At 41.9% G+C, this 27,667-nt stretch overlaps 2 protein-coding genes across 2 annotated transcripts in view; one reads left to right on the forward strand and one right to left on the reverse strand.

Annotated features, from left to right (window-relative positions):
* Nucleotides 1-3,670: 3,670 nt before the first annotated feature.
* On the reverse strand, nucleotides 3,671-7,855 carry nop16 (NOP16 nucleolar protein homolog (yeast)). Its single transcript, XM_046410874.1, has 5 exons — nucleotides 7,651-7,855; nucleotides 7,284-7,392; nucleotides 6,456-6,522; nucleotides 5,718-5,824; nucleotides 3,671-4,470 (listed from the first exon to the last, which is right to left on the reverse strand). The coding sequence occupies exons 1-5, from the start codon at nucleotides 7,755-7,757 to the stop codon at nucleotides 4,327-4,329; spliced, it is 534 nt and encodes a 177-aa protein (XP_046266830.1). The 5' UTR covers nucleotides 7,758-7,855; the 3' UTR covers nucleotides 3,671-4,326.
* Nucleotides 7,856-10,547: 2,692 nt separating this feature from the next.
* grk6 (G protein-coupled receptor kinase 6) overlaps nucleotides 10,548-27,667 on the forward strand; it is a 38,428-nt gene continuing 21,308 nt past the window's right edge. The window contains exons 1-3 of the mRNA XM_046410190.1: nucleotides 10,548-10,759; nucleotides 16,988-17,083; nucleotides 27,419-27,531. Coding sequence (XP_046266146.1) covers nucleotides 10,708-10,759; nucleotides 16,988-17,083; nucleotides 27,419-27,531 — 261 coding nt within the window. The 5' untranslated portion in view covers nucleotides 10,548-10,707. The remainder of the gene's footprint in view (nucleotides 10,760-16,987; nucleotides 17,084-27,418; nucleotides 27,532-27,667) is intronic.

The raw sequence follows: 27,667 nt of genomic DNA on the forward strand, positions 1-27,667 counted from the left end.
GGATTATCTCAGCCCCACTAAAACAGTATAGATGGATCCAAAGTATACCAAACAACAAACAATCCATTAACAAGCAAAGACTTGGAGACTGAGTCTGTCCCTCTGTCTCTGCTGACTGGGCAGGTCAATGCAAACACAAGCACAGATTATCTTAAGGCCTCCATAGCTGCCTGGCCTTGTTTTGTCGGGCAAAGTTCCACAACTGGTCTAACAGGAAACTGTTTTCCCTGAGACGTCACTCTGGCACACAGTCGGTGTTTTCACTGCAGGCTGTCAGTTCTGCAGGTTACTTTGACCGTGAAGCTGCATGACTCAGTCTGCATCCAAACTCACAGCTTGCACATAAGAACTCATCGCCTTGTAAAGCTGTGGGACATCCAATCAGAATCAATCAAGTGATTCATGATGTGAAATGAAACCCATTAAACCTGAGTTTTGATCATGTTTCAGCAGTCGACATTTAAAGGAATGTTCCCCTGTGTGTTGAAAAAATCAGAGCGTTAGAGTCTCTGATATTTGTTTTTTGTGAAATAATGAAGAGTTTTTCTTCTTTTGGCCCCAAAAGATTATTTAAATGAAACCACTGGAGAGGCTCAGAGGAGAGGAGACAAACTGTCTCACACACACTTTAAATACTCTGGTGGAGGGAATGGAAACGAGACACAGGTGGATACAATCAGGGCAGGGCAGACAATCACATGCAAAGACAGGAAGTGGGGAGGTCTGGGGGGAGAGGAAAGAGGAGTAACAAATTCAAACAGCACACATGGAATATGAATGAACAAGACAACATGATGGGATGAGTCAGTCTGAAACAGAATATTGTAGAAAACAACCACAGCTGGTGTGAAGCCATCATACCTCCAGTCTACCACTGCTTTTCAAATACTCAGCCTGAGTGATTTTCCTCCCACCCAAACCTGAAGGCCAAACTCCTGATGACCAAACGTGACCATCGGGAGCTCGTGGAATGAGGTGGTAAATAATTGACAAGAGTAACAAAGATCAGCACAGCACATGTGGGTCAAACTATTGTTTCTCTGTTAGCCTGTGCAGCAGATAGTCTGAAACAACAGCACAAGACAATAAAGATAACGTGAAGGCGGTTAGTTCAGGCAGACTGTCCGGGATGTTACCACAGTGCATGGAGACGTAACCTGGTTTCTCTGAGTAACCCGGTTAGTTAAAGGTTTATTGTAGGGCTGTTTTCCTATGGATTGTCCCTTTTTACATACCTGTCAGGGATTTGAAAATAAGGGGAATGTTTCCGTTGTCCTGGGCCATCCCAACACCTCTACCACTGTCCACATACTCCATATATTTATAAAAAGGACAGAAGGAATCGTAAAATCACTACTGGGTAACCACCCGCTTTAATATTTCTACAAGGACTGTGGTAACTTGTTTCTACATTAAGTGGGTGGTCAGAGTCAGATTCCTGGCTGTGAACATCCCTGCATTAAATAAATGACCACATAAAACAGCATGAAATTCGGATGAAATAAAAGTTTGTCGGCTATCGTCTTCATTAAGTTGCCTCCACCCATTTGGTGAGATACCTGCGCAAATTTACGGACTTCTTTGAAAGGTGCTCAATGCCTCTCACGTCCATCCAGGAGGAACGTAGCAGAAACATCTGACAGATCTGCCGGTTATGTCTTCCTTCAACAATACTGCAAGCTTGGGACGTGAAAATCCCGTGAGAAACGGGAGGTACAGAGGATGTTTTGCTTTTATAAGAAAGGACTTACATTGACCTTGTCAGAAAGGATACACACAATGAACACAGTGTGTTTTGGTGAGTAAACAGCAAATATAAACACAATCTTTGCTGGTTCACAGGGCAGCTTTAAGTGCATATAAACACACTGATTCAGAATTTCATTTTGGGTCACACCAACTACTTGGCACAACTTGGGCATAGGCTCTATCAAATCATAATGATGTACCTGTCAGGGTCTGTGCTCTGCTGATTTTAATCGCTGCCTTTTGGTCCCAGCTGTGCTTAATGTCACTTAAAACTGGATTCTTTTCAAAGGAAAATGTTCCCTTACAACTGAACATCCTTGAGGAAAACAAGTCCCTTTCACTCCAGCTATGCTGCTGCAGGTGCTGAAAGAACACAGAAGGAAAGTTTCTAAAAGTAAAACAGAAGTTCTCCCCATCGTCTGCTCTGTTTGCTGTACTGCCTGCCTGCACACAAACTCCACAGGGTATTTAAGTACATGAGTCACAGTCATGAGTAAATCCACAGAGCTGGATGTCACGTGACGGCACAGAATAGCAGGAACTATATGAAGTGCTTTCACTTAAGCTTTATTGGTCGTATTTAAAGTGGAAGCTCCTCTCCAAGTTCTCTGTTTAAAACCTTTTCTGTTTGAACCAATGAGCTGAGAGTCGCAGACATAAAGAAAACACTGAAGAGACAGACTGACACGTTGTCGGTTTTGGTCCTTCCACTGGCTTTCTGAAAAATATCGAATAAAAACCAGGCTGATCCTGTAAACCTCCACGTCCTTTCCTTGAGGCAGAGACAATCTGTCTCCACATCCTCTCCTCAGGGAGTCACACCAGCATGTTCTTGTTTACTTCAGATAGATATTATGGTGAAAATGTGTTATTTTCTGCATCACGCAAAAGTGTCAACTGGAAGCTCCCTTCAGCGTTTGTCGTGACACATCCAGAGTCGATTTTCTCTCCCTCTCATCCTGTTTGTCCTCACTTCTGCCTCCATTGACTGAATCATCCTTCATTATAAACCTTAGATACTCCTGAACACGCTGAGCCTGTTTGGTGTGTATATGAAAACTCTGAGCTCTGTTGTTTGAGAACATCCTACCTGAGCACATTTTTAGATAAATATGTTATTCTAAATGAACCTCTTTGCACCGGGCGGAAGATACTCGCCATAAAAATAAAAACATTTTGAGACGTCTTTTCAAAAGAGTTGCAACAAACATACTACAGAACTTATTTTGTCTTATGGCATTAGAGTATAGTAAGTTTAAGCAAAAGGTTTGCTAGGATTACCTCCTGTAGATGGTAGATGACATAGAACAACGTTAGACGTTGACATTTCATACATTTTAGCATGTTTACAGTTTATGGTAAAAGTTTAGTCGGTAACGTTGTAGGCTTTCGAACATACCAACACCCCACATGGTGCCACAACAGTCACCAGAAGCTCAGCACCATCCAAACAAATGAACTTCTGCTGGACTGCAAGGCTTCAAATATGGATGTCACTTCAAAGAAGCTACAGATTGTGAAATGTGGAGGCTTCACACACAACTTGGCGGCACAGAGGATCACTACAATCAGCACAATTTGAAGATGGACCTCCCCCCAGATTAGGGTCCACAGCAAAATCTGGTCAGTTCTGCTGCTGAAGAACAGACAGAAAACACCATGAAGTCACAGTGAAGCTGACCTTTGATCTCCAGGATAAAAAAAATGTCACTTCATCATTTCATCCTGTAAAACATTTGTGTAAAATTTCATCATAATTAGTGCATGACCACCAAATTGTCATCTTTTGAGTCCACGTGGACGTTTGTGCGACTTTCCTCCAATATCACATGACTGGGACTGATGGACTCCAGTCACAACTGCTGCTGGCAGGAGGCATGAAAATAAGAGCACAACAACACTCAGTAATAACTGGTCACAATGGAAGTACAACAAGCATTTTAATGAGGTTTGTCGCTTCAGTGTGTGACCTTAACCTTGTTATTCTAACCCGACTGTCATGAATTCATTGACACAAACTGGGTTGGTTAACTTCAAATGGAATTTTCCATTCATTTATTTTTTAACTGTAGCTGGTAACATATGTTCAACACAAAAATGCACGAACCTCAGGCAGAGTTCACAGCACGATGCTGCAGTGAGAAACATCATCACCAGCATGTGATGCTTTGACTGAAACACATTCCACGTGACAACAGGGAAAAGATGGGAAACATCAGCGAACTGTGCGTGTCAGGATACTTTCATCATGGGGGGGAAGGAAAATACACCTCAGAAATGAGCTTCAGGGTGTTAAAATGATGCATATATTTAAGAATACACCTCAGTCACCTGACGAGCAGGACGCAGAACAGAAAAAATAAAACAGGAAGTCTTGACAGGGAGGACAGTAGCGCAAGAAAGATCCAGAAACAGAAATAGAGCTCGTCTCTCCTGGACATCTTAACTTCCCGTCACAGTCTTTCATTCTTGATGGGTCTGGTGTCCTCACAGTCTGAATGTCCTGTCAGAGTATCTCAAAGACAAGGTCCTTCTCTTCCTGATACAGAGCATTAAGTCCAGGTTTTGACAAATCCTCTACTGGACCTTGGGCTGTGGGGCAGCCAGCGAGTCAATGAAGGCGTTGTAGTGCTCCGGGTGGCAGCGCTTGTACTCGTTGATCTTCCTCTTGATCTGTTTGGGTGTGTCCTGGTAGTAGTTCTTCTCATCTCTGGCCATCGCCTGCAGGGACAATAAAGAACAGGGCAGTCAGTTTGGTCCAAACTAGACAAATATTCCTTTGTTTTGGGTCGTTACTGCAAACTGAGACAGTCTGTCATGGTTAGCCTGTTAGCCTTAGAACATGCTAACATGTTAACAGTCTTACTATGGGACAGTAACTTTCTGACATGTACAGTTAGCATGACAATAGTTAGCATGCTAATTTTAAATGATTCTAGCATTAGTCTCCCTGTGCAGCTGGACTTTGGTGATTAATTTAAAGGTATTCCGTGATGTGGATAGAAACGTTAGGTGAAAAGTCAAGAGGATCATCACAGTTTTGGGAGTCATCCTCTTTAGATGAAGACATTAGTGTTGTGACTAAACAGACAAGCCATCTCACCATTTTCAGGTTTGAACTGCAGTAAGAACCTCAAATCTGCCAGGTTTTACAACATGGACGTTTCAGGCATATTGTCTCTACTCTGAGTGTTACACAAACAGACATTTTCAGGCGGTCAAATAATTAATAGCTGCAGTCACATTCAAGTGACTGACTCAGCTTTTTCTGGGTTTAAAGTCAAGGATGGAGTATTTTCTACTCAAGGATATTTTACAGCAGAAAAACCTCACACAGGCACACAACATCCTGTTATTGACTGGTTTGGACTTGGCAGAGGTCCTAGTGATAACTCAGTCCCATTTAAAGCAACTGTTGAAAATCCATTTGAATGAGGCAGTTGGCTGATAAAAGCTCAAGTAATTTAAACTTCTGCCACTCTGTGCAATAAAAACACAGTAAGCTCTCCGCTCCGTCCACCAGCGAGTCCCTTCAATCTCAAGTCGTGAGAAAAGCGAAAGTCAGCAGCTGTGAAAAAAGAATTTCGTGGAGCTGAAAACTTATTTGTCTTTAAGCTGTGCAGCTTTGCTCAAAACTTTCAAAAACCAAACAGAGGGAGGACACTTGGTGCACAAATGCTACAAATATTTAACTGAAAAACTAAGTTTCCTCCACAGAAAACAACTCAGATCTCGACTCATACGTCAGAGTGTCCCCTTCAACACACCATCAGGGAAAATGTTCCAAAGGTTAGGAAGAAAAGGTTAGGAAATCAATCTTAGTCAGTCTTTAGCTTTAGAAAATGTCTGCCAGTTTAGTCATTATAAACACTGGGATGAATCACGTAAACCCACTAGAGGTTTTTTTTAGCCCTGTTACTGTGTCACCATCATCCAGGACTCGTTCAGCCTTCAGTTCCTGCTCTCACCTTGTAGTTGTCGTTGTGTTCTCGGATCATGTACTGAACATACTCGATCAGGTCCGAGGATAACGTCTTGCTGTCTTTCTCTGGACGACTGGCCTCCTCCTCCAGCTCTGTTCAAAGCAAACACAAATCCGGATGTAAAACAGAAACATTTTTCATCTTGGCCGTGAGAGAAAACGAGGGCATAAAAATGAACAACAAGACCAAAAGAAAATATGCAGACCATGTGAGTCATTCAACACAGTGTTAACAGCAGGGATAAAGAGTCATTCAGCACTGAAAGCTGTCAAAGTCAAATGTAGCTTTCATTCACATTGGTCTAATAAGGCTGCAGTTTTCACAGGTGTGATGTGGAAACATGAAGCCTCCTGTTCACTGAGAACGGACTTTTTAGCGAAGCAGGAAACATCTTGCGTCCAGCATATTTTTACACTCAGAGATTCTGGGTTGTTGAACAAAGGAGGACAATGTGGGACTCAGACAAAAAGCAGCATTCAAAGATGATCAAACAGGCCTGGAAAGGATCTTTTAAAGCAGACCCAATGTTCAACCCCACATCTAAAAATGTGGTTTCACTGAAAATAAGCCCAAGCAAATGCATCCTCAGGTGTTCTTGGCTGTGAGAGCCCCTGACAGGGACATCTTCTTGATGACAATAACATTAATGAATCTGATAAACTGGAGAATAACAGAAAGTCCACATTAGTCTACGTGATGAGCTTTTCAAAGGAATTTACTTACGGTTGAGGACGTAGGGCTTCATCACAATGCTGGTGGTAGCCTTAGCCTCTTTGTCTTTGCCGAGGAGCTATGAATGTAAACAAAAACACATTACGAACAACAACGGGGATCACAAGCCGGGATGTTTGGGTTCTAGGTTAACTGATCAGGACGGAGGATAATAAACTCGTTTCTTTTCCAGAGCTCATCCATTTTCTTCAATAATGTGCCATAACACGTATGAAATGAGGGGTTTTCCACAAGTGACACTGTTTAAAAACAGCATTTAAGTGTTGGAGTGTCCATGCTTCTGAGACCAGAGAAAACAAAAATGAATCATTTATGGGACATGTGCTGTCATAAGTTAACTAAATTAAACAGGCCGCTGAAGGAAAACAAGCTGCAGGCCAGAGTTCAAGACTAACTTTAATTAACCTCACAGTGAAGCTGTCGCAGCAGCAGAACATCACTGAAGACTGAAGAAATGAGAATAAAAAAAAATATTTTCAAACAGTCAGAAATGAGCTTTATCCAAGTTTGTAACAGGTAAGACTTTTACACATTTAATGACTTTAACTGAAGCTGCTTTTTCGACTGTTTAATCATCATAATCAACGCTCTGTCGCCCCCTTCTGGCAACAATAAGAACAGACATTAAAAGACCTAAACTGACACATTACAGAGGCATATTTAACGTTGTATTTAGCATACAATATTTAGTATGGTTTCATTAATTGTTACCTCATAACTGTTCGGAACGGAGGACAGAAGACAGGGGAGGTCTGACTGTGTAGAAACATGTGTACTCTGTAGAAAATCTCGTAATGTAAACCACAAGCAGTTACTTACACTTGGTTTCTTAATTGGCAGAGAGCGGTTCGGATCAAAAGCCAGACCCATCTCCTGCAGGTTCCTGGCCATGGACTTCTTGTCATCCCACGCATTTCGGATTTGAGGACTGAGAAATGGGATATGTTAGACACACAGTGACATGAACGGACACTGGCGCTGCAGGAGAATAAATCTAAAGTTCCAGAGAAAATGTGATAAATTAAAATCAAAGATCTATTTAAATTCCTACTTTTACGATAGTAAATGATTTACTACACCTAAAGACAAACTGCGCTCTGGTAAACCGTTCTCACGTGGTGTCAACATGTCTAGCGTTAGCTCGCATTAGCTAACATGCTAATGTACCATCCTGATCCAAACTTACTTTTCTATCCGTGGTTTGTATTTCTTGATAAAATTCTTCTTCAGTTTCTTTCGGTCTTGATTGTAGTCGAACTTTTTTCTCTTCCCCGAATTTTTGGCTTTCGGCATGTTTGTGGTTTTTCTCTGTTTTTACAGCACAGCGGAGAAAAACGCAACGCGCAGTAACAGGAAGTACACGTTTGTTTTGTTCCGGTCATGTGACCAGAGAGCGTGCCACGTCACGCGTTTTCACTCATGACCTTCCAGTTTCAAGTTTTTTTTTCCCCCACTAATTTTTTTTCAGTCCCTGTATATACGAGACTTAAAACACAAATACAAACATGAATAAATACAAATTAATTAAGTAAAAATATTAACAAATGCGCAACACGTAACACGTTTATAAATATGTCATTTGTAAAAAACGAAAAAGAAGCGATAAGATAATAAATTTCATTTGTCATTTTACAATGCAGGGTTTCACACTGAAATGTATTAGATAAAACATACAGTACATACGAATATTTAAACTAGAACAAAATGAAATAATATACAATTTGATTCATTAATAATAAGACCTTAAAAGTAAAGAAAAGTCCATTATCATATCTTATATTAATGACCCAACAAGTAAGTCTAAATAACAGGCAAGATATTAAGACATCCGTAGTCACACATTTGTTTAAACAAAACCATAAAAAAAGATTCTAAATCCATAAAACATGCAGGAAACGAAGACAAAAACACACACAACTTGGAGAGAATTTCTTCAGCTTTGCTTGGAGTCTCTGAGACAACTTTGCCTGTGATTTAGAGGAAACACCTGCAGCTGCCGCATGTATCCTCTAGGTGTCAGTCTGGGTCAAAATATGTCTCATGAGCTGCAGGTTCAGTGTAGGTCTCACATTATTCAGACTGACAGGTTCATATAACCACCAGAGCCAATGTCTCTCAAGCTGTTCAAATGGACTCACGTGAATGATAAAAAGATATCAACTCTTTTGGTCCACTGTTGCATTTAAATCAGTCATTAGTATGTAACATCAGTGGTAAAATACATGTATTTATTTATTTATTTTTACAAAGGCATAATTCAGGTTTACACACTCTTTTTCAGTGTTGTTTTGGTCAGGATGTCACATTAGGTCTCACCATTACTTGATAATGCTGTTCAGTCTTTTTTCTGGGTTTGGATAAGAGTCCTTTTGCTCTTTGTAATGCTGAACAGTTCGTGTCACGCTGTCCTTCATCATTGATGAGCTGCTGAAGACTCTGAGCGAGGATGAGGATTGTCTCCAAGCAGAGGTTTGGTCCAGAGAGTGAGTCTCCAGGAGATGCAATCACTGAGTGGAAGATGCTGATCAATAATGCTATCAAACCTCTGCCTGATATGAGCTGCTGTCGTCATTCTGCACAGCAAAACAGTGAGCGCCTCTCTTAATGTGCCTTTAATGTACCGTGGTGCTTTCATTGATCTGTGCAGGGAAATCCACTCTCTGCAGAATGAGAGATGAGCCACAAAGAGCAGCTGCAGCTCTGGAGTCAGTAATGTATTGATTTCTGAATTTGTGACAGTGCATCAATTCTGATTGGTACATTTAGGTATATCAGAGCATTTCTGGCCCCTAAGAGGAACTGGGTTTCATTTGTGTTGTATTGATTGAAATATTGTTAGTTATGTCATTGTGAAATACACATAAAGTGGTTGAGAATACTTTTTCTGGCTAGCTAATTAAGACCTGGTGAATCAGGTATAGATAGCAAATTAAATAAACATTGAAGTCACAGTACGGATTCAACCGTGCTAGATGTTTAGCATTGACTGTATGTAAAGACAGATGGAGCCCCCTGGTGTCTGGCTGCAGTACAGTTCATAAACCCCTCCACCTTCATGTTAGCAGATGGGACATAGGCCATATTAAAAACTGAAAATACACGCCAAATAATTTTCCCCCAAGGATTGTTTCTGTCATCTTAATTAATTCTTACCATATTGACGAATTTCAAGTGGTCATTTTTTTCCGTCATAAGTTTGCTTTTAATTGCTTTTAATTGATGCTATAAACAAAGTAGGTGAAGTAGGCAAACAGTGAGCCTGACTTTGTGACGAACAAATGATAAATATCTTTAGCTTAGGCAAAAACTAGACCTAGTAAAATTTCTGGGAAAATTGTTGGAAGCTCAGTCTTTTTTTTAATACTGAAATACAAATAAATAAAAAAAAGACACAAAAAAATGACATATTTTTTGAAATATGAAATCAAGTTTGTTCTTTCAGGATCCTTCAACCACATTTTAGAGTTGAAAACCTCTGTTATCTTGTGTAAGAGCTCCATACAAAGCTATAAACAGTCCTTGAGTTAGGATTATTTTGTGAACTACAAGCTTGAGAAGAACCTATCACAGTAAATAGGACTGGAGGTTATGCTTGTATGCTAAGCTAAATGGTTACCTTCCACTGTGCTGCACAAACAATTAACCCAAGATACAGTTATTTCATTAGCATTCAGCAGCTTCAGTTAGCCATAGCCTCCCATGAGCTGTGTCTCTGAACATGAGCCATCAGTTTCTCTGTTAAAATACTCCAATGATCATAAGATATGCAGTACTGTATCCTATAAGATACTGAGTGTACTGTGTTGGTTCTTTAGCAAAACACAGTGTGGAACTACCTAGCTTAAAAGCGACGCGTGAGCAGAGTGAGAGGTCTGTCTTTATATACAGTCTATGGTGTAATGTCGAGGTTTTTTTTTATTATTATTAAATTTTAAGACAGAGTGAGAAGTCAGTGTTTCTTCCTCTTTTTTGGCAGCAGCTTCGGGGCGGAAACAGACGGAGGGAGGGAGGTGAAGAGGAGGAGAAAGAGGAGGAGAAAGAGGAGAGGAGGGGTGCGGACTACTATCGGACAGGACTGAACGAAAGCAGAAACGGAGGGTTGAATTTTTCCTCCTTTGCCGGGCGGTGGGAGGAGGTGGTGGACGGTGTTTAGAGAGGATAAACTGAGATTGAAGCCGCCGGGGAGGGGGGGGCACCGGGAGCTTCGTCTGCTGCTGTTGCTGTAACCCCAGACAGCATCAACATGGAGCTGGAGAACATCGTTGCCAATACGGTGCTGCTGAAAGCAAGGGAAGGTAAGGATGGAGATGGCGGGTTTGACAGCTCCTCTGTACCTTACCGAGCCAGCAGCGGTCCAAGGGCTGGAGAGATGCCCCGGACACGGGTGATATAAACCGTTACCGCAGTTCCTCTTGGCCCGTGATCAGATGTTTTGATGATTGCAGTTCAATACGAGCGGGATATTAGCTGCCTAAAATATTCTGTTCTGTCGAGTGGATTGAAGATCCTACGGAACTCTATTTTCAACTTTAGCAATTTAAAGTTTTCTGGCTAATCCGTGATCAGATAGGCGTGCTGTAACGTGTTTGAATTGTGACCAACTCTTTAGCAAACGGTGGCCAATTCGGCCTGGAAATTGCTTAAGTAAATGGCTTTATTCCGTTAAAATCCCCGCCTTCCTTGTTCAAGGTGCTCACTATAAACTGCCAATAACACTTGTCTTACCCTCACCGCCTTTACAATGAGTCATAGTGAAAGAAGATAGAGGTTTGAAGATAGCTGGATCTAATCTAATATTCATTGTTTACTAGTGTGTGCCGAATTGAAGAGTGGTTCCCATACACTTGTAAAACGTTGTCAATATTGTTGTAAAGTGGACGGACACAGTTATAATGGAAGGGTACTTAAAATTGTCAGATTCTATACATGAGTTTGGCTCGGCTCTGAATATGTACACAGAACGTGAAGTACGAGAGGTCCGGAAAGGGGTTCCAACTGTGAAATGTGACTGCAGCGACACATCGGGTTTCCCTTGCTGATGTTGCTACATCGTGTACTGACGTTTGCGAAACAGGATGTTGAGGCACAGCTGCTGTGCCGGACTGGGTTTTTGTGCTCAGACTTGCAATTTATGGTTCGAGTGAGTTAGTCTTTTGGCTTTTATTTGCTATGCTTTTAGACCGCATTCTGTGACTTGCGATGTTTTTGTGGCTGTGGGCTCACAAGATCTTCTCTCAGGTTGACAGAACAGCTAAATGTCTAAAATATAAAACGTCCAGAACAAATGTTGCATCCTGTCTTATGACTCCTGTGCGTGACAACACTGAGCACTTATGGTAAATTGTCAATGGGCATCTTATTGTCAACAATGGAAACATCAGAGCCCTCTGTTATTGTTATTCTAAACAAAGGTTGTGGTGACTCGTTGCCGGCATAATCCTAATGCCATCTGCAGAGGGACACGAGAAGATGAGTGTCATGATCCCTCACTGTGAGCTTATCTGTTCAATTCAGCTCATCTGTTGTCCTGGCAGAGCTCAAGCGTCTGTGTTGGCACCCGTCTGCCCAGATGAGGTGCCCTTGAGCAAAGGCACCATACCGCCGAGCACCAGGCAAGCCTCGACCTCAAACCTCTTTGGAACCCGGACAAAATTCTTTTTGTTGCTGGTGAATAAATATCATTGTTATATTCTCAGCCTGTTGGGCAGACTGAATGGTCCTTGCTTGAGTCAGGTATACACGGACTGGTTTACTAATATGCGAAGATGTAAAAGTTTGAAGGAAGTTGAATAATGTACCTGTGGCGGCCGATGCCTCTTAATAATCAGGTAAGTTCAGTGAAAGAAGTGACGTGGATGTGTGTATGTCATCATGTGTGTCTTGGTCGTGACTTCATTTGAACAGATAACCTTCTACACACTGGAGCTGTGAGGCATTTAGGAGGCAGCTCTGGACCGATGAAGGAAAATTTTGTGGTGAAATATGGAAACTTGTAAGGTTCTTCAAGTAGAGACTGAAACACTTTTTGTTCACGTGTAACTATGTACACATATGTATATTGTGGAATAAAGTCTGAGAAGTCTAAAGTCTAGTCAGTGATGCTGCAGTGCTATCGCTAATGCTAGCAGCCTGTTGCTCTTGAGCTTTGAAGTTGACTTCATATTCGTTCAAACTGGAGCACCCCTGTTCCACTGCTCAGAAAGACTCCGGTTCAGTCCATAATCTTCTTCTCCTAATTCTTTTTTGAGGTAAACACAATGTTTGTCCTGTGAGTTGTTGAGGTTGAAGTTGAAGTTATTGCAAAGCTCCTTGTTTGAAACCTGATAGCTGGTCAATAACCTTATTTTCAATCTGCCTCATTTAACTGCAATTTCCTTAAACTTCACATTACTGCTGAGCATCTTCCAAAGCACTGATTTCTCTGCCAGTTCATTTAAGCGTGTAAATGTGAATGAAAGCCATCAGGATCTCACAGTATAATTCATCACAATACAACCAGGCTAACTATATTTCAGCATGAGCCAAAGATCTCACTGTCTCCTCTCTGATGGATTTCTTCCTCTGAGATCCCAACAGAAGGCCTTGCTTTGTGTATCTGATAGTCAGACATCGAGAGCTTGCATTTACCCTCCACAGTGAAGTTATTCAAGGAAGGAAGAAAATGAGGTCTGCGAAAAGAACACTGGGCCCAGATTTGGAACAAAGGCGTTTTAGATGGTGTTAAAGTTTTTGGGTGGAGTTTTCCTTTACACCAGGCAGCGTGAGGCAACTTCCCATGTTATTGGCCTCAAATGGCAGAGAGAGGAAACAATCTGAACTTCACAAAATCACGTTGTGTGTACACTAACCAGCGATGGAATATACGGTAATTATGTACAGTTTACTCAAGTACTGTACTTGTAAGTACATTTTTGAGATATGTATACTTTACTTGAGTATAACTCTGTAGTTACTCAGATTATTCAGTTTCAACAGTCTGTAATTGCCTTATGAGTTTTGTTGCCCTGAGTTATGCCTGTCAGGTGACATAGAGCCTCTCATTCTGACCCAGTGGTTTCCACAGGTTTTCTTGTCATGGGTGCCCAAACTGATGCAGATCAGACCACTGGGGTCACATGGGGGTCCCATTTCAATGGGGATGTTGTGTTTACAGATGTTTTGTTTACAGAAAGCGTATGAAACATGTGACCACAGAAGTCATTCAGTCTGTCATTGTTTTACTCGGGGGTGGAATTAAATTGACCCCCTGAGGATCCCCTGGAAGTCCCCCAAGGACCCCTGGAGGTCCACTTTGTCCTACAACCTATTGGTGGACGTTTTAGACCTGCAGCTGAACGTCCGTGTTAAAACACCAACCTGAACTCGGTGCAGTTACTGTGAGCTGCTGTAGCTCAGGTTCGTGTAAGGAAACGTGGCTGACGTCAGGTCAGGCTGAGAAAAGTGTGAAACGTTTTGGTGACTACTTAAAGCTGACCCCACTTCCTTTTTTTGGATTGATGTGACCTCCTTACCTAATCCTGTTTATGAGAGAAGCGTCCAGCTGATAAAAGTCTTGTGTTTTTGTCACATTTTATCAGATTTTTTGTGATCCAATGCCCACATCCTTATCCTTTTTCATTTCTTCTTTTTTTGCTCTAAGCACACGCTGCAACCTGATGCAAATGAAACACAGACTAAAATCAGAGAAACTCTGATTTCAGTTTCAGCAAACAACACCAGTAAATCTGACGAGGGAGCAGCTTTACTCTGCAGTCACGTTCATATGGCTGAAGTGATGGACCTGCCCTCAGTCTGTCAAATGAGCTGACTTATCAGTCGATTCGGGAACATGATAGGCTGTTTTTAAGCCACGGCAGTTTTCTTTTCTCATTGCTGAAGTGTCTGTCGGCGATACTAGTTTTTAATGGCACATTGTTTTTTAACGCTCTCCGCTTCCTGCTTCTGAAATGTGAGGTTTTGCTGCTCACAGTGAACATTTTGTGGGGTTTTTTTGTTTTTCTCTTTTGACTGTTGGCTCGACAAAACAAGACATTTGTATATGTTGCTTTGGGCTGAGAGGGCTTATGATTTAATGATTTCACGTTTGCTTGGTGCAGGCTTGAGATCATTGAAGCCAAACCATCCCAGATGTGAGCTGTGCCATCTTGTTCTGTTGACATCATTTGGAGCCAGAGTCTGTGCAGTAGTGATCAGGCGGTGGAGGCCTCAAGTAGCGAGTTAGCTTCAAAGCTAACCTAGTTTCAAATAGCTGATCAAAGCCGAACTTACCAGAAAAACCAACACTTGAACATACATCAGGGTGATAACTCTCCTGCTCTTATATGGCTGCAGGGTAGTGGCACTCGATAATGAAATGACCCAGTAACAAGTAAAGTCAAAACGTTTCTTGTCTAATTGTCATCTGCAACCCTTTTTGTTTCTGCTCAGATACTTCGTCAGTTTACTGACTGATGTCAGTTCACCGACCTTTCTTCACTTCACAGCAGCAAGTTGAGAAGTCAGTTTTGACCTCCACTTTCACAAAGCTTCTTCTTCTGTACCTCTGTCGTGGCACACATGGGCTGATTTTTCCCTCCACGACCAGAAGCTCATTGAACATCTTTCAGTCTAACTATGTACACTCATCACTTTGTGGAGAATCACAGACAGGTCGTATTCTCATAGTGTTTTATCTTGGTTAAATTTCCACTAATGCACAGAGTGGGTATTAGGCATCTTGTTTTCTTTGTTATCAGTCAGCTTATTGGTAATCCTGTGGTTGATAGTATCATCTGTTTCCCGCACACAAACAAAACATCTTGTTTGCACTGTATCCATGACAATAATCCATTTTAACGTCTCAGTAGCAGCTGCCTCGCAGTATTTGAATGGCAAATAAATCCTTAAGTGTAGTTTTGACTTTCTCCCAGTGAGTCTGCTGTGTATTCACAACAGCCATCTGTTATCAGTAAATATATCAGCTGCCACTACACTGACTCTCTGACACATTGTTTGATCCCGGAGCATTACAAGTCCAGTCAGCCCCCCTGAAACTTCACAGTCACGTTTAATCTTCTAGAACTGATGTCATACCTGGATGAGACCTGAAGGACAGCGGAGGTCACATTCCCCCAACTTCCATTTTAATTTTACCCATTGGACTCTCTCATAGCAGAAGCCTTTCACTTCAGCTGCTGAAATCCAGAGCTCTGAGTTGATATATTTCATGTGGGTCACCAGATACTGCTATGTGCTCACAGCTATCAGTTTTTACAAGCAGCAGCAAGCGTGTTGTGGTTTCGCCTCTCAGGCTTCATGCAGCTTCACTCTAGACCCCTGAAACGCCGCCCACGCCTCACATATGCTCAATGATTTAGATAAGGTTTGTGCAGCTCTCACTGATGGCTGCAGAGAAACAAGTGGCCAATCAGAGCTCAGTTTTCCTTCTTCATAGATAGCAGGCCTAGCCGCCATGGTTATATTAATGACAGGAGAAAAAATGGTTTCACACATCTGATTTCAAAAGTGAGACTTTAGATAGCTTCAGTGTATCAATCTTAAAAGAGTTTCTAGAGTTTCTAACTGGATAAAATTTATTATTTTATCTGATTTCATCTAACGCTTCAGCAACATTTTCTGAATTTTCTCAGGCAAGAGAATGTTTTGCGTGTTTACTCAATAAATGACGTGAGGGATTACTGGATTGTCATGAATGATTTTTAGTTTCACAAGAAGAAAATCAACCTGCAGGGACTTGTGCGTTAGATGAGATTTTAATGTAACACTGTGTTGGCTCTTGATCTTGTTATTGCAGTGCGGTGAATGAAGCTGCATCACCGTGGAGCTTTTGAAAGCAGTCAAAGTGCTAACACACAGAGGACAGGAACTTCCTCTGGTTTCTGTTTGTTCTGGTTCTCATTCTTTGTGTTCATTCTGCAGTTTATCCAGAAAACAGCCACACAGACGTGTTTGCACTATACTCTTGAAGACACTTTGCTGGTTGCCTGGGAGGATACCATAACTTTAAACTGGCCCAAATTACAAACCTGATGTTAAATCTTTAGCCTAAAGCTAACAGTGAGCCTTGTGGGGACCTCACTGTCCCCACAGGGCAGGTGGGTCCTCATAATGTGACTTGGTAAACACGTTGTTGTATTTTTACTCTAGCACTGTATTTCAATTAAGATCAAGACAATTAAGCATTAAATATTGAACTTTTTACCTCTGTTTTTAATTTATGTTGTTTAGATTGCTTTAGAATACTTTGTTTGACCTCAGCACTTACACCAATAAGAGACTAAAAGTCACACCTACGAGCTTTCCATGGTCACGTTGTTGGCCCAACAGCTTCACCACATGAACTGTTAGCATCTTTTCTTACACGTTCACACTGAAGATCAGCTTGATGTCTTGATGTCGACCGTGTTAACCACCAGATCTCTGCTCCACGTCCACATCTTTTCAGAGTGCTTTTTTTTTTCGTCACCAAAGAAAATATCCTTCTTGGACTCGAGTTCTGAACCCAAACTGTTTGTTTTTCACAGGAGGCGGCGGGAACAGAAAAGGAAAAAGCAAGAAATGGAAACAGCTGCTGCAGTTCCCCCACATAAGTTTGTGTGAAGAGTTGCGACAAACCACAGGTAAGATAATGTTGAGTCTTTCCCCAGTCTGACAGGAGAGGAACTTTTCTGAAAGTCTGTTTATATGCAGAGTTAGTCTGAGAGCTTTCGAAGAGATTCAGATCTGCAGCGTTCAGTTTAAATCGCTTGTCTCTCTGCCTTAACACCCCTTTAGCTAAACAAATCTCGTGTAGCCATCGTAACCAGACATCCATATCATCAAAATCCTCACTTTGATGTGTGGAACGGAAAAACAGTGGCTTCTTCTCTTTTTTGGGGTTTAAGAGGTGGAAAAGCACCTCTGGTGATGTCGGCTGTTTCGAGGTTGGTCGACAGAAGTTCCTCCACAGATATGGTGAGATGGTGTCAGAGTTTTTCGTAGTTAATTTGAATATGGAACTGCAACTAATATTTTCAACTCCCTTCTTAAACTGAGAACAGATTAGGGAAGTCAGGAAGAGTTTACATCAACAGGCTGGTATCTAATTCACTAAGGAAAACTGTACACTATTACAGGAATGCCATGTGAATTATATTTTAAGGTTGAAGCGGCGGCAGCTGACTCCTCTTCCCTTCTACAGAAGGAAAGTCCCAGGCAGGCATATAATCGTATAATTTACTACAGTAAACAGCTCTATGTGTAGCTCTTTTTTATAGAGCAAATAAGCAGTAAAGGCTATGACTTGAGCAGTGGTTGTACGGTGTGCCCTGAGGTCCACAACATTTCAGGAAACAAAACAAGTGCACATCATGTACTTCAGCTCTCATGTCGGATTAGTGGGTTATTTTTACCAAGGCATGACCTCATGCAGTATTTATCAGTGTTTTAAGTTTCACTTACATTATGTGATCAGTGTTGATTTTTCATTTCCTCTGTGTAGGAGTGGTGGCCTAATCCATTCATCCGTATGCCACATGTCCATGCTCTCAGCAGCAGATATCAGGTTAAACTCGACAAAATGGATGTTTGACTGCTTGTCCCGAAGACAAGAAATACTTTAATTGTGCCTGTACAGACTAAGACCTGCGCTTTTGCCTTTAATTTGGATAACCAATTTAATTTAATTTAAGTTACTTTATTAATCCCAAGCTGGGAAATTACTTCTCTGCATTTAACCCATCACTGATTGAAACACACACACACACATGCAACATGCAGTGAAACACACAGGAGCAGTGGGCTGCATCAAGCGCCCAGGGAGCATATATTGGGGGTTAAGTGCCTTGCTCAAGGGCACATCAGCCAGCTAATGGGGGGTGGGGACGTTATCGCTCCACCACCACCAGCGACCTTCCGATCACAAGCCGCTTCTCCAACCTCTGAGCCACGGCTGCCCCCATAACGTGTGTTTTTGTGAAGAGATTTGGTCTGCAGTGTTTAGGTGGGTGGTGTGTATCAAAAGACATCCACATGAGTGCCAGAATCCCTGCAGAACACTGCAGTATAAACAGCTGATTAATGTCATTCACTTCCCCTGTCAGTGGCGTTAATGTTGTGGCTGATGGGTACGGGAAAAGCTTACTTTCAGGTGACATGGATTACAGCTGGCTGCATGCTGTCCGTGACCGTCATGTAGGCTGTGACATGAATAATTACACTAAATGCACATCCTGTCCTTTGCCTGCAGAGTCTACATTCATGTCTGTTTGTAGAGATTAACCTTGTAGTTAATTTAAGTGCTCAGACTGTGCACACTGATCTGAGCTCTGTGTTTTTTGTCGATGTACCGCTGCCACATTGTTTAGTTAATCCCTACCTGCTAATGCTGGCAAGCCAGTGTTGCTTTTTATTTATTTATTTATTTATACTGTATCACCTCGAAACACTTTTTGAAAACGAACTGTTATGCTCAGCTCGGGTAAAAGCTGAATCAAGCAGGAAATGTGGGAGGGAAGAGACATGTAGCATGAAATATGTGCAGCCCTTCAGGGTCACCTGAGTTTACAAGTTTTCAATACGTGCAACACACACTTTGGATTCAGAAACCAACGGTTGTACTTACTGTAAGTTTTAAAAGGTTGCACTGATTCATTTGTCACCTAAACAGTGCAGGATTTTAGTGATATTGTTCTTCTTTTGGACTGATCGTGAATGATAACTGCTGTCTTTTGCAATCGCTTCAACCACTTCCTCTGCAACATGTGGAGGGAATGGATGGAGTGTTGTTCTGACTTCTGTTTTCATTTTTCATTTTCATGTTTCTCTCTAATCTCCATTTTACGCAAAGATTTTGTCACATGCAAATGCAGACTGCTGCACACCCACACAGTACGTTCACAGACAAGCAGCTAAAGTCTGTCAGAACTTCACTCCTTTCATCCTAAGCAGGTCATTCATCAGGCTCAGAAAAGTCAGTCGTCAGTCAATATCGCATGATACCTCTGAATGCGTAAGACTGGAGGAAAAAAAACAAAAAAACAAACAAAAAAAAAACTTGCTCAAGTTGTTCCGCAGAGGAAACTGTGGCCAGTGCAGAAAGAGGAAGCAACGGGTGTTTTTGTTGTTTCAACCAGCAGTATGGTTACTTTCATTTTAACAGGTGACAGCCCGGAGATAGCAGAACTCAGAAGAGGATGGGAGTGAAAGTGTAAGGAAAAGATTAGGGGGAAAAAATCAATCATAGCGGGTGGAAAAGAAAAATCAGAAGCAATAAGAATGCAAAATTAGGAATTCAGAAATTAAATGTTGAGGAGGTGGTGATCTGTGTGTATCATCGACAAATACTCTGTGAAATGTAGGTGGGCAGAAATAATTTTCAAAATGATTGCATTTAATTTTAGAAATGACTGTGATCAAAACTTCTTTTAACTGGGAGTTCAGAGAGGTTTCTTACTTTAATTATGTGAGTTTGGCTCCATATTTTGCTCAAACCAAAGCTCACTTTGGAGTTGGTTACGGATGAATGGAACCGTCCAAACAACATGGAGGGAAACGGTTAATGCTTGGTTCTGGTGATTAATGAAACACTGTAGAGCTGAAAGTCAATTAATCAATTAGTTGAAGTTTCAATCAAAAGCATCAACATTTCTTCAGTTTTCACCTCTTAATTGTGAACATTTACTTGTTTTTTTGTGTGTTATGGAACAATGAGCGCCTTTGGGTTGTTACAATACTGACACCGGTATCGGAAATGCCTCTGATGCTGCCCAAAATATGATACTGGCGAGTACACAAATCTGATACCGCATAGATTATTTTTTAGAAATGAGACCCTGATAATTCCCAGCACCTCATACACCTGTATGCAACTTAACCGATTTTCACTGCATAAACAGTCAGTAATCATAAGCATTCATTAAAAATGGAAGTGAAAAAGCTGCGGTGTGGGTAACGCTTCACATCACACCAGTGAATTAGTTGCTTCAGAGCGCTGGTGGTTAGAACTGGTGCAACCGTTTATTGCGATATCGTCGTTTAAAAGCCATCACGTCAGACCTAACGGTACAACACAGACAGTGACAGATGTTGTACTGTACGGTGCTGCTCGCCTGTGTTCATTCAGGAATGGTTTTATTCTGCCGTTTGGCCGCGTGTGCTGTCTTACGTGTTGATTTTGAACACACAGCTCATCTTCACTGTCGTCGTTCGTCTTCGCTCTGTGGTATTTTATGTGTTTGTGCAGCTCAGCAGTTTGAGAATTACAGTGTGCACCATCCACCCCCTGATGATGAAGAGCACTGATAAAGCTGCTCTGTGGGTACCGTTTTATTCTCACCACAGCCAGGAAGTGAACAAGATGCTTCATGACAGTAGCACGAGCGAGACGCAAACGTCAACTTGTGGGAAGCCAGTGGGGGATCAACTTCTGCTGTTGATTTGGTTTGAGGGTTATAGAGGGAGGTGAACAGGTGCTCGGTTTTCAAAGAGGGACGTCCAAGCTTAGGTGCAGAGTTTACAGCAGTGAGTGTGAGGAAGTCGCACTGGTGTTCCTGAAGCTACGGAAGTTTTGTAGCACAGGCTGCAAAATTATAAAATGGATCGCTTAAAGCAACCACAATTAGATCGCCGGTACAGTGTGCAAGGCTTTGGTTTCGAAGGGGAGACACGAGTGTTGCCTAACCCTTTCAACACCAGCAGTTTCATAAAGCATTTAAGACGCTTCACAGATGCAGAAAAGATGAACTGGAACGATAAAAAAGAAACTTCCTGCCACTCTTTCACTGTTTGTATTTGTGTTTTACTGAGGCTCATGAGCAAATTCAGGCATCAGAATCAGAACAGGGAAGGAAAACTCTTGAGCATCTCAACAATCAAGTGGCTTGACCTCCCTGTAGCAGCGTGTAGCATGTGATGGACAGTGTTACGACTGATGATGTTTAGATCAGTGTCTGGTTGTGTACGCACCATCAGTGCACAGAGCCTCATGGCGGTATAGTCCATAGAGTAAACACACAGGCCGCACTGTTGGGAAGGCATCCATTAAAGCGGAAACATTGAGGCCCAACTGATGATGAGCCACGATAAACCTTCCACTGCCCTGAGGTGCGGTGTGGTTATCAAAACCAGGAGGAAGGTGGAGCCTTGGGAGCTCTTATACCACATTCGTCCAAGAAAGAAGGAACAGGAAATCAGTCGGGAACTCATAGCCCACTTTTACACGGCAGGCACTTATCTTAGGAACAGAGGACCAGAAGAATCTGCTTTCACTTTGAACCTGGTTTTGTTGTTAGTACCAGGACCTCATCCTGCAGCCTGAAAAGAAGAGGTGAAAAGGAACTACATACATTTACTCAAGTACTATACTTCATTCTGAATATTATATTCCTTCTTGAAGTATTTGTCTCGTATTACGTATTTCATACTTCCAGTCAGCTACACTGACAAACATCAGTTCGTTGGTCCAGATTTGAAAATATCTTAAGAATTACAGGACAATCAAAATCAGCATTTGAAAAAAAAATCAAAGCAGTAAATGTTTTGCGCTGGCCTGCATTTTTTATGCACCAGTTTTGCCACCTTGCTAGTTACTTAAATGTCTTATATAATCTAAATGGGTAATTTGAATTAGATTAACAGTAAATTCTAAAAAACTGAATTAAGTTTTCTCTCAGGCCCAATTTGGACCCTGACCCTGGGTCCCCTGGTCTAACGTTTACAGTACTGAACCTCTTCAGAGTGCCAACAAGGACCTGATGTCACAGGAGTCTTTGTTACGACTGAGGATGAGGAGGAGCTTCTCGTTAAGTTATGTTGTCAACCTATGAAATAGTTTAAAAAAGAAAGAAACTCAGGGTCTAATGAGGACAAGGGCAGCAGATAGTGATGCTGCAGACAGGTGTGTTGGAGTATTCACAACTTTTCAGATGTGAAGTCATCCATCCTGATTAACTTCCTGGGATTCTGGTCAAACACGGACGTTGACAGTTCCTGCTCATGCTAAAATATTCTGTATGTTAAATGGAGTTTGGTTGAAGCAGCGGGTTGCTGAGGCGTCCAACAGTAGATGTTTTATTCTTCAGGAAGCCTCCACAATAGAGCTGCTTCTTTCCTGAAAGATGCTATGCAAAGAAGTTTGATTTGAATCAGTTAAGTCACACATGCTGTCTCACAGACGCTGTGACACAGAGGCAGGAAGTTCAACACGTAGCTGTGCAGAACCACATGTCTCGAAAAAGTGGTAAACAAAAATACAGGTAGATGTGGAGAAAAAGAAAGTAAAAACAAGAGGATTGGAAAGAGTGAGAGTGAGAAATGGAAACAAGACGCCCGATAAAAAGGAGCCCAGTAGTGATTCAGCTCTCGAAGTCTTGATGAATCTGCCAGCTTTTATAAAACCAGAAAAAAGAGCCGAGTGGGAGGGAGTCTTGAGAAAGACACTCAGGAAGCTGTCAACTTCCTTGTTTTTCAAAAACAGGTTGTCCTCTTCTCTTCTGTCTTTCTTTATTTCGAGCTCTTCTTTCCTTGCACCACATGTTATCACGTACTGTTACTTTAGACACGATGAGCAGCATTTCTGTCTTCCACAGCAGCGTCCAATCACTGCGATCTTCCCAGAGTCTGTTCAGATGGATTTCAGTGGCGGTCAAAACTTCATATGTGTTCACATTACGGTTTTAGTCCTCTTTTTAAATCACACAGAATAACATAGAAAACATGGTTTGCAGCATGTTCAAGTGCAAACTCCCTGCCAGTCAGCTCACAGTTTTCTGCCTGCTCCTGTGGTGTTGACTCATTCTGTTTGAGGTACGACATTCAGCATCCAAGTCACATGAAAAATGAGACAGCAGATTGGTCATCTGTTTTTTTGTTGTTGTTGTTTTTTCCCCAGTTATAATGGAAACAAAGTGTATGAGCAGATGTGATTAAGTGAATGAAAGTCGGTGATTGATCAGTGATTGGGTCTGCAGTGACGTTACAGCAGCAGCAGCGTCAGGGTTAGATGCATCACACAAACTGTTCAGGGAGGATTTTACAGTACAGGTGTCATCTGATGTAAATGATAAAGCAGACAGGAAGTAGAAAACAGAGGGCCTGAAATATTTTGTACAGTTTGTGTGCCATCACTTTGCAGCTGTGAACTGCAGTCATGTAGAAAGAAGTCGTTTTTTCCAGTTTGATTTGCTCACATTACTGATGTTGGCATCACTTTGTAAAAACACATGAAGGCACTTGAGAAGAAATGCAAGCCGTCTAATGTTTTGCTGTTATTTCTGTTATCTTTAACTGTTCTCGCTCCTCCTGGCTTTCTCCCCTCGTGCTTTGCTGCTGTTGTCTTTCTCCCTTAGAGACACGTGCAGGAAAGTTGGTGCACATGTGCTCGTTCTCTCTACAAATGGCAAATGGAAGCATCTTGAGTCTTGATAGATTGTGGCTCCTCTCCTCCTCCTCCTCCTCCTCCTCCTCCTCCTCCTCGATGCTCTAAGCCCTCATCTACAGGCCATTAAAGAAACTCGATCTTACAGTAAACCGGGTCCACACAGGCTTTAAAGTTCAGCTGCTGTGGCTGCAGAAAGCCTTCATGTCAGCAGCTCTGCACAACCATGTTTGCATTAGGGATGTGAGCCATTAATCGATTAAATGTTACTAATACTGGTCCGTTATTAAACTAATTAATATTATTATACCAGGGTTGTACATTGGCAAGAATTGTCAGTATGTGTCACGAAACAGAGGTTGTGATTCATTGTATTGCGGTTGTGTAAACAAGGCGATATACTGTTTCGTCAGACTGTTTCCACTAAGGATATATGCTTACTTCTTCCTGTCTCAGTTGATGTTTTTTTTTTGTCAACCAGACCACCACACTGCCATCTAGCTGTCTGGGGTTTAAACACAACACAAAATGAACCACAGCCACAAATCTTTGCATGTGAACTATTAATTAAAAAAAATTATATAGTGGTTTCAAGAGTCGATATGTCTAAAATGTCAAAAAGGAAGATATTCAAGTGTACACTTCACTGCTAGCATGGCTGAAACAAAAAAACTTTGCATACACTGGCGCCCCTGCACAGAGCTGGAAGTGAGAATCCTCTTATTTATTTCTGTAGTTGCCCCCCTGATTGTCCTGCAAAGAGACAAAGACAGAAGTGCAGAGGCCTTGATCAAACCTGCGGCGTGATAATTTTACTGAGGGGATCCTGAGGCCTGGTCAGCTGGCAGGAGGGCCGGACAGAGGCCTCTTTGTGCACACTCTCTGTGTGATGATGTACAGCGTGTTCTGTACAGTCCTGCAGCTCCTCTCTTCTACATTACACCTCCAGTGATGTATTGAGAAAGTCCACTGATCCACAACCACGTGATGAAAAGTTCCCAGAAGTGGGGGATGTTGTATTTCACACATGAGTAGCCATTGTGGGCTCTTCATCAAGTGTAATGAAACTAATGTCTTTCAGAGGAGAAGCTTTGGATTCAGTGTAAACAGGCATCATCAATCAGCAACGTCAATGAGAGTCTTAAAGCCATGGAACAAGCATGATGGTTTTCTTGCCTTCCAGATATCCAGCTTCCGTCCTCTCTTTTGCCTTCAGCTCTCATTTACTTCACTTTGTCCTGCTCTGGTCATTTCGCGGCAGGACGTAGGAAGTGCGTCGGAGCAGAGTGGACAGAAAAAGAGACCATTAGAGCAGAACAGAAGAGCGATAAGTGGAGCAGAAAGATAAAACAGAGCAGAACCTGACAGAACGAGTGGTCACTTACCATCAGTCACTGCGTGCCACAACAGCACATTAATCTTCCAAAACTTAAAGCTCAGTCAGTGCACCAGGCTGACAGGGTCTGATGAAAAGAGGCTACTGGTTGCATTATGGGAAATGAAATGTTTTGGAAGTCAGGATTATCTCTACTTCTTCTGCTCCGTCAGTTTAAATCATTTTTTTTTTTTAAATGTCTCTCAAGGTGAACTTTAAAACTCCTTTAATCAGCTAATAGACTGATCAAAGGTTATCAGTTTGCTGGGTAGAACTTTCTACACGTACAATTACTTGAAACCTGTGCAAAGTGATGCAAAACAGTCCAAGTTCCCAAATATACAAAACATTGCAAGGCAAATGCAAATGTTTCCTGAGGAATGAAATGAACTCGACAGGCCTGAAGGATGGACGCGTGTGTGTTGTGGTGTGAGACAGTAAACCTTCAGCTGTCGACCTGGGCCAAGCCAGACCAGGTTGTAGCTTAGTTCAGGTGCTAAGAGCATTTGTTAGCAGCTGCGATGATTAATCGATGACAAAATGAATGAATCAATTTTTCGGTAATTTGAAAGCAAAAATGTTAAACGTTGGCTGTAGAGGTAGCACGACACACTCTCTCTCAACTCGACCAACCTGAACCCATTCTTCTCGTCTGTGAGTTTGAGCTCGACTGATTGCCTGTAAATCTGTGGAGTTTCTGTGTGTGATTCTGGCTCACACCGATGAAAATGATTTGACTCGACTGGTCTGATTGAAGGATTCTGCAGATCATCTTCTTTCAGAAGATGATCTTCCTGACCTTTCTGCTCCACCCTGAATCACATTTGCTTGTGCGTGAAACTTCCTCAGTCGCTTTGCATTGAGATCATCAAGTCCTAGATGCAAATCAGCATTTCCTTTTTCTTTGTGCTGAAGCACAGCTGGACAGATGAACACAAACAACCTCAGATATTCATCTAAAACCTTTGCAGTGAGTGTGCTTTAGGGCCTGGGATGTCGAGGCTACATGCAGCCAGCAGCTGTAAAATAACAGGACCACTCATAAACTCAATCAACCAAGTATTTCAGTTTTTCTTTAACCACTACGCACCAAGACAGTTGTTTTAATGCTGCAGATTCATGCAGATATTACCATAAATTAAGTGTTAGCACCAGCAGTTCTTCTCAGTCAGTCAGATTACTGTCCCGTCGTATTGTTGACGAGGTCCTTTGACCGTTTTTGTGAACGGTTAAAGGTTAACAACGTGAACGGCAGATCATGATTCATCACATTTCCAGTACAGGAACTTCATTAAACATAACACAAAGTTCTGCTTTCAGGGAGGGATATCAGGAGGTTATACTGAGTGTAAGAGCCAGGTGTTTTCCCCACTGCTCATCACAACCACAAACTGTACTATAACCAACTATATCTCACCACAACGGGAACAGCAGTATTTTTATGTGGGAACAAACTCGGATCAATGTGTGGAAAATATTCAGAGGAAGCACGAATCAGCTGTGAGAAACGATGACATCAAACATCAAAACAGGAAGGAAAAAAATTCAAAAACATTAAACAAAATCCTCAACGAGAGCTCAACCTGATCGACTGAAAAGTTAACTACCCTGATAATCAAACAGTTTATTATTTTATGATGTTTTATAGGCATAAGAATTAATTGATTCATCAAGAAATTAATGGGCAGGTTATTGGGTGATGAAATGTTTACACTGTGCTTTAAACAGGACACATCTAAGAAGAGAAGCAATGAAAACTAAAATAAACTAAACGATTTTGAGATTTTACGCGCACACATGGATCCAGCTCCCACGCACCAACATCTCATATGTGGCTTCAAACTCATGCAGAAATGACTTAGGATGTGTAGCACTCTGCATGTTCCTCAGGAACTGAACTGTTGTTTCATAATCTCACCACAAGTACACTTTTTTTTATTAATCATTTCATATATTGTTCTTTTTGCTCTTTGTGAGCTGCAAACTAATTGCACTAAAACTAAACGATCCACTCTTTGACAATGTGATCTTTTGCGGTTCGTTTTCCTGGAAACTTGATAAGCCTGATGTTATATATCATCAATATGTCAGAGATTATTTTAAACACTACAAAACCCTGCATGCATTTGGCGGAAAGAGGTTTTATTTTGCTTGAAAGTGAACTTCTGTTGTTCATTAAACTGGTGTGTGTCGTCTGTGTGTGTGTGTGTGTGTGTGTGTCTGCAGAGAAGGACTACAGCAGCCTCTGTGAGCGGCAGCCCATCGGACGGCTGCTCTTCAGGCAGTTCTGTGAGACTCGACCCGAACTGAGACGCTGCGTCAAGTTCCTGGACGCTGTGGTAAGAAGAGAGTGTGTGTGTGTGTGTGTGTGAGAGAGAGAATGGGGGATGGGGTGGGGGGGTTCTCAAGGACTTTTTTCCTTTCTTCTTTGAAATGCTCCTCACTTCCTGTTAAAGGAGAGAGTGTGTGTGCGCG

The sequence above is a fragment of the Scatophagus argus genome, chromosome 14 (genome assembly GCF_020382885.2).
Source record: "Scatophagus argus isolate fScaArg1 chromosome 14, fScaArg1.pri, whole genome shotgun sequence".
Taxonomy (NCBI): Eukaryota; Metazoa; Chordata; class Actinopteri; family Scatophagidae; genus Scatophagus; species Scatophagus argus.